This window comes from Anomaloglossus baeobatrachus, chromosome 1 (assembly GCF_048569485.1).
Source record: "Anomaloglossus baeobatrachus isolate aAnoBae1 chromosome 1, aAnoBae1.hap1, whole genome shotgun sequence".
In the NCBI taxonomy this organism is placed as follows: domain Eukaryota; kingdom Metazoa; phylum Chordata; class Amphibia; order Anura; family Aromobatidae; genus Anomaloglossus; species Anomaloglossus baeobatrachus.
The window spans coordinates 844,278,823-844,290,881 of NC_134353.1; the positions used below are offsets into that span (position 1 = coordinate 844,278,823).

The 12,059-nt window shown below is 48.8% G+C and overlaps 1 protein-coding gene across 2 annotated transcripts in view; it reads right to left on the minus strand.

Moving 5' to 3' along the window:
• The window catches only part of ZFYVE16 (zinc finger FYVE-type containing 16), a 172,660-nt gene that overhangs the window by 124,482 nt on the left and 36,119 nt on the right, over positions 1 to 12,059 (minus strand). For both annotated transcript variants that reach the window (XM_075325150.1, XM_075325149.1), the window contains one exon: positions 3,939 to 4,090. In XM_075325150.1, coding sequence (XP_075181265.1) covers positions 3,939 to 4,090 — 152 coding nt within the window. The remainder of the gene's footprint in view (positions 1 to 3,938; positions 4,091 to 12,059) is intronic.

The following is a 12,059-nucleotide window of genomic DNA, read 5'->3' on the forward strand; positions in this document are numbered from 1 at the left end:
AGCGGCGTGTGTGTCCTCCAGATTCCCTGCCTTAGGTCTCCCAGCGTTGCAGAGCTCTTTCCTGGAAATCCTTCACAGGCAGAATGCCAAAAAAATGGCTGCCGGAGCTCTCTGGGGAGGAGTGGGGCCATGGGCGGCGCTAGAAAAGTGCGGGAATCTGGAGTCCCCACAGTGATCAGTGAGGGGGGAGGAAACATACAGGATGCTCCGGCCCTCACAACCGACGTCAGGTCGGCAGTCCCGCCCTTACCCCTGATAGACAGGCCCGGGGCGGGAGTTTTGCTACTAGGCCGCAATTGAAGCCGGGGACTAAATTTAAGACCGCGGCCGACAAACAGGCGCGGTCGGCGCGGAAGTCCGCCGGCCGTCACAAATAAGCAGCTGCTGCAGCGTCCGGGATGAAGGCGCTCCATGCACATCCCCCATGGGGATACAGAGTACCTTAGTGATGCAGGGCCCGGTCCCTGAGGATAAATCAACTCCTGTCCGACAGATTCCCACAGGGGCTGCGGAGGGAGCACGGTCCCAGTGAATGGATGACCGCTCAGGATCCCACTTCTCCCAGAGCCGCTAAGGGATGGTGAAGGAGACGGCATGAGGCTCCGGCCTTTGTACCCACAATGGGTACCTCAACCTTAACAGCACCGCCGACGTAGTGGGGTGAGAAGGGAACATGCCGGGGGCCCCGTGGGGGCCCACTTTTCTTCCAACCGATATAACTAAAATGAGAATGCATGAGTGGATGTGTGCCTCCTTCCACACAAAGCATAAAACTGAGGAGCCCGTGATGCACGGGAGGGTGTATAGGCAGAGGGGAGGGGTTACACTTTTTAAAGTGTAATACTTTGTGTGGCCTCCGGAGGCAGAAGCTATACACCAATTGTCAATTGTCTGGGTCTCCCAATGGAGCGACAAAGAAATACGGCATTTCTAATATCAATAACATTGTCAAATAACCTCAGGTATTATTCCTAACAGGTTTAGCTCAGTAGTTCTACCACTATGCTTATTCTGATCTTTTCTAAGTCCTACTAATTAAGCCACATTCACACATCCATGGGTCACAGACCGGCTGCAGGCCTCCTGAGCCGAGCACAACAGCCTCACAGGGATATATTAGGCTATCAGGTTCGGATCAAAAGACCCACATATCCGGGTCGCAACGCTCATATGTGTGAATCCCTTACTTGGAATTAGAGAAAAATAGGCAAAAAGTGAAATAAACAATTCCATTTCTTATACCCATAGACTTGAAATCTATCCCGGTCATGTGATGGCCACACCGGGGCATGAATCGTTACGGTACAGTATACAGATCTGAGATGTGTCTAGGTCTTTCAGGTTCAGAGCCACTTCTAAGATACAGCTCTGATTACTATACAGTTATGAGCCACGCGCCTGTGTCCACCACACAACCGGGACACATTCTCTACAGGTAACAAACAATGGTTTCTATTTAAAGACTGCAAATCATTCCTTACGGGGCTAACTTTCATTTGTTCCTCCTTGCTGCAGACTGGGCTTCATAGGAGTACAAATATGGCGGCTTTAGAAGCCTTCAGTAGGCCATCGGCTTCCCTCTCAACCTATTGGCACCATGTGAGGTCATTGCATCGGCGACCATAGACACCGGAACAGACGCCCCACTGGGATCGCGCCAGTGAGATCCCGCTGTCAATCTCTGATGGTGGCATTTAAGTGGCTAAGCTGCAGTGATTTCAGTTAGATACAGAGCCTGACACACACACACAGACACACACACAGACACACACACAGACACACACACGGCACTTCCTAAAACACAAATATGAACAGGTGCAAACTGAACATGAAGTATACTCTAAGAAATTTAAAATAAATTAATTTAATTACATTTTAAAATTGAGACACTTGGAACATAAAGGCCAGATTTAAGTGAGCCCAGCAGCCGGCATCAAATCATCTCTCTTATGTTGGGTCTCCACCTAAATGCCTCTAACCAAGCAGAACAGTCTACAATTCTATGCGTGGACAGGAAGGGACCGAGCATAAGAGATATGCCTTCCCGCTGCCTGCTGGGCTCACATAAAAGTGGCCTTTTTAATGCCCAAATGTCTCAATTTTTTACTTTATTTCCTTAGCAGTAATGCATTTCGAAATTCCTATAACCAATGTTTGCATGCCTCAGCATCTGTATATTTGTTATTGCTTCATACAGAAGCACCCGACATCCATTGTAAAAGAAGGTTAAAATTAACCTCTTCACCCCCGAGCGATTTTCCGTTTTTGCTTTTTTTTTTGCTCCCCTTCTTCCGAGAGCCGTAACTTTTATTTTTCCGTCAATCTTGCCATTTGAGGGCTTGTTTTTTGTGGGACGAGTTCTACTTTTTAAATGAAACCATAAGTTTTACCATATATAGTAGTGAAAAACAGCAAAAAAATTTCAAGTGCGGAAAAACTGCAAAAAAAGTGTGATCGCACAATAGTTTTTGGGATACTTTATGCACCATGTTTCACTATATGATAAAACTAATGTGTGGGTGTGATGCTTCAGGTCGGTACGGTGGTTGTAGACACCAAACATGTACAGGTTTACTTTTATCTAAAGGGTTAAAATTCACAAGTTTGTCCAAAAAAGTGGCACACTTTTTGCGCCATTTTCTAAAGCTCGTAGCATTCTCATTTTTCAGGATCTATGGCTCAGTGATGGCTTATTTTCTGTGTCTCGAGCTGATGTTTCAATGGCACCAGTTTTGCGCAGATGCTACGTTTTGATCGCCTGTTTTTCCATTTTGCGTAAAATTTGCGGCGACCAAAAAAACGTAATTTTGGTGTTTGGAATTTTTTTTGCCTCTACGCCGTTAACCGATCCGATTAATTGATTTCATATTTCGATATATCGGGAATGTCTGAACGCGGCAATACCAAATGTGTATATTTTTTATTTTTTAACCCTTTAATTTTCAATGGGCCAAACGGGGGGGGGGGGGGGGGTGATTTGCACTTTTAGGTTTTTTATTTAATTTTTTTACTTTTTTAAAACTTTTTTCAACTTTTTTTTTTATTTTACTAGTTCCCCTAGGGGGCTATAACGATCACTAGTCTGATCGCTCTTCCATTTCTCCAGATCACAGCTAGACAGCTGAGATCTGGAGAAAAGATGCTTTTCTCTCAAACACGGCCATCTGACAGCAGTGAGAGAAAGTGACTCATGATAGCTACAGGAGTCATCACATGACCCTATGCTACCATGGCAACCACTGGAAGTCACGTAATCACATTACGTGACGTCCGATGGGGGTGGGTAAGTTATGCTTATGGCAGCGCGCGGATATATCTCGCTGTCAGAATTTAACGACGAGATGTAAGGAGTTATTAGGCGCGGGTGGAACGTGATTCCACTCGCGCCTGGCAGGCACAGATGTCAGCTGTTGAAATCAGCTGACATGTCCGTGGATCGCTGCAGACTGCCCACGGCAGGCTCCGGGGATTAACCTCACAATCCATGACGTACCCAGAATGTCATGTGTCATGAAGAGGTTAAGACAATCACAATGGGTCTTGACCTGGCATATCCAGGGTGGTAGAATGACTCATGGTAAAACTGTGCGTAATTTGCCAAGGTGTCATAGCAACTGCAGGTAAAGAATATAATCTGGAGAAGGTATGGGTGAAAAACACTTTTTTGTGCTGATTTTTAGTTGCACAGCAAACCTGCGCCAACACTCAAAAATCCAGCCCAAAAGTACATAGGAAACTTATAGAACATTTGAAAATACATAGAATAATTGGAGTTACAGCAGTAAAGCCCCTTTAGGCAGATATGTTATCTTCTACAAAAGAGTTTTCTGATGTGCGATAACTTAGAGATGTGTTATAATCCAGAAATACATGAAGAATCTATGACTATTCTGCTAAAGGCACAAATAGAAGACCTGTATCATGAGTGACAGTCTCACCACGGCAGAATCTGGCGTCACCGGAGTCACTGGACACGAGTCTTGAGAAGGTTTCTTGCCGACAGCGGCGAGTTTACTTGTATCTGCAACTTCTCCATTAGGTAATAAGCCATCGGCAAACCACACTCTCTTCTGTTCCTTCACATTCATTCCTGGAAACATCAGGGACAACAATGCACAGATCAGATCCTCGACCCTCTGAGCGCCGCGTGCAATTCACTAACTCAAAATGTACAAAGCGGAAAGGAACCAGAAGACGTCACCGGTACAGACTCATCACTGCACAGCCATCCAGAGGTTGTACGAGATCTACCAGGTCATATAATGGTATCATATAAAAGTGGGAGACGCACAGTGGAGACATTTCAGAGGCGGCTAGAATAGATCTTATACCTCTGATATTTCCCTGGCTCACCTGACGACAGGGAACCTGTTTACAGTAAACCTGGACCCTGAAGCGGGCGGTGAAGTCTGTAAGATCTGCTCATAGCCAGTCAGGAGTCACATAGGTCATCACGTACCTATGTGATTATTTTTTAGCTAAAAATACACATTTTCAATAGGGTTTCATTAAAGAAGTATTCCCATGCCTTAAACTCTAAACCTGTATAAATGCATAAGTTGTAAAGGTGCGTTACATACTTCCAGATCGCCATCTTCCCTGGTTTCCAGCTTCCGTTATGTTCTTCTCTTGCTGGATCACACTGGGGTCTCTAGATGAGCTTAAAGTCGCTAAGTCTATGATGCCTTGTTCTGACGCCCCATAGACTTAAATTATAAAAGCCACTTCCGGCTCACACATATAGACAGACATATGATAGTCAGAATTGTAGTGATGTGTAAGGGGTACTTTGCACACTACGACATCGCAAGCCGATGCTGCGAAGCCGAGTGCGATAGTCCCCGCCCCCGTCGCAGCTGCGATATCATTGTGATAGCTGCCGTAGCGAACATTATCGCTACGGCAGCTTCACATGCATTCACCTGTCCTGCGACTTCGCTCTGGCCGGCGACCCGCCTCCTTATTAAGGGGTCGGGTCGTGCGGAGTCACTGCGACGTCACACGGCAGGCGGCCAATAGCAGCGGAGGGGCGGAGATGAGCAGCATGTAAACATCCCGCCCACCTCCTTCCTTCCGCATTGCCGGCCGGGACGCAGGTAGCAGATGTTCCTCGCTCCTGCGGCTTCACACACAGCGATGTGTGCTGCCGCAGGAGCGAGGAACAACATCGGACCGTCGTGTCAGCATAATTATGGAATTCGCTGACGCTACACCGATGATACGATTACGACGCTTTTGCGCTCGTTAATCATATCATCTAGGATTTACACACTACGATGTCGAGAGCGACGCCGGAAGTGCGTCACTTTCGACATGACCCCACCGACATCGCACCTGCGATGTTGTGGTGTGCAAAGTACCCCTAAGAAGAGGCCCAGAGCAGGGCTGGAAACTGAGAAGAGGATCGGTATATATATTAACGCACTTCCTTCTCACTGGTTTAGAGGCATAAAACATTTTATAGGAGGGCTTAGTAAAAAAAATGTTGACTGTTTCTACAGCCTTAGTAATTACAGTAGAAAGCAGGCTGTAAAAGGAGTAAACTGTGAGTCTATCAGTGAGCTCATCTGACGGCAAGATCTGTAACTCTTAACTCTCTTCTGCTGAACAACTTTGTAAGCGGATTTGTCACCACATCAAATCTGTGTTTTGGACATAAATTAGTTTCTGGTGCATTTAACCATGCGAATTTTGGCCAGGCTATGCACCACTAACTCCTGGTGATCCACTTGTCATTCGGTGTCCATTTTTAATGATGGAGCCAGAATGATGCGGATATGATCGGTGTTCCCATACAGTATCATGTTATCAGGACAATGCATGGCAGATAATGACTTTTATGCATGCATCAATGGTCCAATCACCCAACAAATGAGCGTTTTGCTCGTTCATTTGAGGATTGGCAGCATGCTTACATAAGATAATCAGGAACAAGCATTTCCTCCAAAAGCTTGTTCACCATTTATCTATTGGTGGAACTGCACCATTAAAAGGTTTCCAGATCAGATGGATGTGGGTTGCAGACCCTTCCCCAGATCTGTTTGGATGCAACGTGGCATGTCTTATTACTAAGTTTGTTATGCTGATTACTATGCAAACCCATGGACTTGGCTAGGTTTGGCACCAGTGAGCCTGGTAATACATGGAGCCGTCCTTGGCACTGTTGGCTGTACGGGCATTCAGTGTGTCCTACTCCTGGATTCCTGCCACAATCAGCCAATAACGGACATCCACAAATGAGCTTAAAAGGGAAACAATCACCAGGATTTTCGTATATAAGCTAAAGCTTAGAATTAGCATAAGTATTATACAAATCGATTTACATTTTCCCTTGCAGGACCTGTGTGAGGTCATACCCATGTGACCAGAAGGGGCGGGGCGGGGCCAAAATCTCCAGGTAGGCCGTGCTATCCATCTTCCCATGGATGCGGACCAGATGGCCAGGCCCCTTGGCTGAGAAACAGCCCCACAGCATGATGCTGCCACCACCATGCTTGACTGTAGGGATGGTATTCTTGGGGTCGTATGCAGTGCCATCCAGTCTCCAAACGTCACGTGTGTGTGGTTGGCACCAAAGATCTCGATCTTGGTCTCATCGGACCAGAGAACCTTGAACCAGTCTGTCTCAGAGTCCTCCAAGTGATCATGAGCAAACAGTAGACGAGCCTTGACATGACGCTTTGAAAGTAAAAGGTACCTTACAGGCTCGTCTGGAACGGAGACCATTGCAGTGGAGTACGTTACTTATGGTATTGACTGAAACCAATGTCCCCACTGCCATGAGATCTTCCCGGAGCTCCTTCCTTGTTGTCCTTGGGTTAGCCTTGACTCTTCGGACAAGCCTGGCCTCGGCACGGGTGGAAACTTTCAAAGGCTGTCCAGGCCGTGGAAGGCTAACAGTAGTTCCATAAGCCTTCCACTTCCGGATGATGCACCCAACAGTGGAGACAGGTAGGCCCAACTCCTTTGAAAGGGTTTTGTACCCCTTGCCAGCCTTGTGACCCTCCACGATCTTGTCTCTGATGGCCTTGGAATGCTCCTTTGTCTTTCCCATGTTGACCAAGTATGAGGGCTGTTCACAAGTTTAGGGAGGGTCTTAATTAGTCAGAAAAGGCTGGAAAAAGAGATAATTAATCCAAACATGTGAAGCTCATTGTTCTTTGTGCCTGAAATACTTCTTAATACTTTACAGGAACCAAACAGAATTCTTGTAGTTTGAGGGGTTGAATAATAAATAACCCTCTGAATAAACTTTTCACAATTTAAAAAAAAAAAAAGAAGGGAATTTTGTTACTTACCATAAATTCCTTTTCTTCTAGCTCTTATTGGGAGACCCAGACGATTGGGTGTATAGCTACTGCCTCCGGAGGCCACACAAAGCATTACACTAAAAAGTGTAAGGCCCCTCCCCTTCTGGCTATACACCCCCAGTGGGATCACTGGCTCACCAGTTTTAGTGCAAAAGCAAGAAGGAGGAAAGCCAATAACTTGGTTAAACAAATTCACTCCGAGTAACATCGGAGAACTGAAAAACCGTTCAACATGAACAACATGTGTACCCGAAAAAAACCCAAAAATCCCGAAGGACAACAGGGCGGGTGCTGGGTCTCCCAATAAGAGCTAGAAGAAAAGGAATTTACGGTAAGTAACAAAATTCCCTTCTTCTTCGGCGCTCTATTGGGAGACCCAGACGATTGGGACGTCCAAAAGCTGTCCCTGGGTGGGTAAAGAAATACCTCATGTTAGAGCTGCAAGACAGCCCTCCCCTATATGGAGGCAACTGCCGCCTGCAGGACTCTTCTACCTAGGCTGGCGTCCGCCGAAGCATAGGTATGCACCTGATAATGTTTGGTGAAAGTGTGCAGACTCGACCAGGTAGCTGCCTGGCACACCTGTTGAGCCGTAGCCTGGTGTCGTAATGCCCAGGATGCACCCACGGCTCTGGTAGAATGGGCCTTCAGCCCTGATGGAACCGGAAGCCCAGCAGAACGGTAGGCTTCAAGAATTGGTTCTTTGATCCATCGAGCCAGGGTGGCCTTAGAAGCCTGCGACCCTTTGCGCTTACCAGCGACAAGGACAAAGAGTGCATCCGAACGGCGCAAGGGCGCCGTGCGGGAAATGTAGATTCTGAGTGCTCTCACCAGATCTAACAAATGTAAATCCTTCTCATACCGATGAACTGCATGAGGATAAAACGAAGGCAAAGAGATATCCTGATTAAGATGAAAAGAGGATACCACCTTCGGAAGAAACTCCTGAATGGGGCGCAGCACTACCTTGTCCTGGTGGAAGACCAGGAAAGGAGCCTTGGATGACAGCGCTGCTAGCTCAGACACTCTCCGAAGAGATGTGATCGCTACCAGAAAAGCCACTTTCTGTGATAGTCTAGAAAGTGAAACCTCCCTCAGAGGCTCGAAGGGCGGCTTCTGGAGGGCAACTAGTACCCTGTTCAGATCCCATGGATCCAACGGCCGCTTGTACGGGGGTACAATATGACAAACCCCCTGCAGGAACGTGCGCACCTTAGGAAGTCGTGCTAGACGCTTTTGAAAAAAAGACGGATAGCGCCGAGACTTGCCCTTTAAGGGAGCCGAGCGACAAACCTTTTTCTAACCCAGATTGCAGGAAAGAAAAAAAAAGGTAGGCAATGCAAAAGGCCAGGGAGACACTCCCTGAGCAGAGCACCAGGATAAGAATATCCTCCACGTTCTGTGGTAGATCTTAGCGGACGTGGGCTTCCTAGCCTGTCTCATGGTGGCAACGACCCCTTGGGATAATCCTGAAGACCCTAGGATCCAGGACTCAATGGCCACACAGTCAGGTTCAGGGCCGCAGAATTCCGATGGAAAAACGGCCCTTGGGACAGTAAGTCTGGTCGGTCTGGTAGTGCCGACGGTTGGCCGACCGTGAGATGCCACAGATCCGGATACCACGCCCTCCTTGGCCAGTCTGGGGCGACGAGTATGACGCGGCTGCAGTCGGATCTGATCTTGCGTAGCACTCTGGGCAAGAGTGCCAGAGGTGGAAACACATAAGGGAGCCGGAACTGCGACCGATCTTGCACTAAGGCGTCTGCCGCCAGAGTTCTGTGATCGCGAGACCGTGCTATGAAGGTTGGGACCTTGTTGTTGTGCCTGGACGCCATTAGGTCGACGTCCGGCCTTCCCCAGCGGCTACAGATTTCCTGAAACACGTCCGGGCGAAGGGACCATTCCCCTGCGTCCATGCCCTGGCGGCTGAGGAAGTCTGCTTCCCAGTTTTCTACGCCGGGGATGTGAACTGCGGATATGGTGGAGGCCGTGGCTTCCACCCACGTCAGAATCCGCCGGACTTCCTGGAAGGCTTGCCGACTGCGTGTCCCTCCTTGGTGATTGATGTATGCCACCGCTGTGGAGTTGTCCGACTGAATTCGGATCTGCTTTCCTTCCAGCCACTGCTGGAAGGCTAGTAGGGCAAGATACACTGCTCTGATTTCCAGAACATGGATCTGAAGGGTGGACTCCTGCTGAGTCCACGTACCCTGAGCCCTGTGGTGGAGAAAAAACTGCTCCCCACCCTGACAGACTCGCGCCTGTCGTGACTACCGCCCAAGACGGTGGTAGGAAGGATCTTCCCTGTGATAATGAGGTGGGAAGAAGCCACCATTGCAGAGAGTCCTTCTGTGAAAAGGAGACTTTCCTGTTCAGGGATGTTGACTTCCCGTCCCATTGGCGGAGAATGTCCCAATAAGAGGACGCAGATGAAACTGCGCAAACGGAACCGCCTCCATTGCCGCCATCATCTTCCCGAGGAAGTGCATGAGGCGTCTTAAGGAGTGCGACTGACCTTGACGGAGAGTCTGCACCCCAGTCTGTAGTGACCGCTGCTTGTCCAGCGGAAGCTTCACTATCGCTGAGAGAGTATGAAACTCCATACCAAGAGACGTTAGTGATTGGGTCGGTGACAGGTTTGACTTTGAGAAGTCGATGATCCACCCGAACGTCTGGAGAGTCTCCAGCGCAACATTCAGGCTGAATTGGCATGCCTCTTGAGAGGGTGCCTTGACAAGTAGATCGTCCAAGTAAGGGATCACAGAGTGTCCCTGTGAGTGCAAGACTGCTACCACTGCCGCCATGACCTTGGTGAACACCCGTGGGGTTGTCGCCAGACCGAATGGCAGAGCTACGAACTGAAGATGGTCGTCTCCCATCACGAAACGTAGAAAACATTGGTGCTCTGTAGCAATCGGCACGTGGAGATAAGCATCTTTGATGTCTATTGATGCTAGGAAATATCCTTGAGACATTGAGGCAATGACGGAGCGGAGGGTTTCATCCGGAACCGCCTGGCCTCCACGTGCTTGTTGAGCAGTTTTAGGTCCAGAACGGAACGGAAAGAGCCATCCTTTTTTGGCACCACAACCAGATTGGAGGAAAACCGTGTCTTGTTCCTGAAGAGGAACAGGGATTACCACTCCTTCTGCCTGCAGAAGAGCATCGGCTCGGTGGGGAGGTGGGGACGTTCTGAAGAATCGAGTCGGAGGACGAGAACAGAACTCTGTCCTGTGCACGTGGGCACAATGTCCTTCACCCACCGGTCTGAGACCTGTGGCAGCTAAATGTCGCCAAAGGCGAGCGAGTCTGCCATCAACCGCGGATGCGGAGAGATGAGAGAGCTGAGAGTCATGAGGAGACCGCCTTGGTAGCGGTTCCTCCGGCTGCCTTCCTTGGGCGTGATTGAGCCCCCGGAAACTGAGCCCCTCTGAGGATTTTCAGCTCTTTTGGACGAGGACAATTGGGACCTGCCCGAGCTTGGGAAGGACCGAAACCTCGACTGTCCTTCCAGGACAGCATTAATAGGGTAAGTCGCAATGCAGACATTGCGAGGATACGGACGCCCCTGCGGCACAAATGTACATATGCTCAAGACCAGCTGTGCAAGGACAGCTGAAAAGCTTAGGGTGCCCATACGGCTGTAAATGCCGGAGCAACCGACACGCCGATAGCCTCATAGACAGATTTCAACCACAGTCTATCTGTCTGGCATCTTTAAGTGAAGTCCCATCTCCACTGCAACTATAGCTCTAGCCGCAAGCCTGGAGATTGGAGAATCCACCTTTGGACCCTGGGTCCCGCGCTTGACCACGTCAGGGGGAAAAGGATAACGTGTATCCTTAATACGTTTGGAGAAAACGCTTATCTGGTAAGCGTGGTGTTCCTGGACTGCTTCTCTGAAGTCAGCGTGGCCAGAAAAAAACTCAAAATACGTTTGAGCTACTGAAATGGGACTTCTCCTGCTGTGAAGCTGACTCCTCCGCTGGGGGAGCTGAGGGAGAAAGATCCAACATTCCATTGATGGACGCTATAGGATCATTCCTTATGGCGTCACCATCCGGTGTATCCGGATTGAGAGCGTTGACAGGATCAAAGTCCTGATGAGCTACGTCTGCCTCATCATACAGAGAGCCTCCTGGGACCCCCCCGGGGAACCGATTTTATTCCCAATGAGGGTGGCCAGGGAGCAATGATTTGCCCATGGCCTGTCCGGACTGCAAGTCTCTATCCCAATGCAACTCCATCCCTGTCCTTGGACAGGGTTGACAGGTGGTTCCTTTGGCCACGTCTAGTAGAGACCCCGGCTGACCAAGTGCTCCAGGGGAGCATTGCACACAATGGGGTTCAGTGCCGTGGAACAGTGTCACATGCAGTAAAAACAGCATCGAAAGCCTGTGTTGCTTATATGCTGCTGCCGACTAGCCATCTAAGACATAGAGCCAAGAATGGCGACCGTACAATGCAATGTATAGCATACAAGCATAAAGTACAATGAACACTGCAGCACATGCAATACAAGCAGCATAGAAAGCCTGTGCCTTGGCACCCCTGCTTTTCTGCTGCTGTAGACTAGCCATCTAGGGGAATATAGGCCAGAATATCGACCATACAGTGCAATGTATAGCATACAAGCATAAGTACAAATGAACACTGCAACCCCTGCAATACAAGCAGCATAGAAAAAACCTGTGCCTCAGCACCCCTGCTTTTCTGCTGCTGTAGTCTAGTCATTCTAGGCGAAAATAG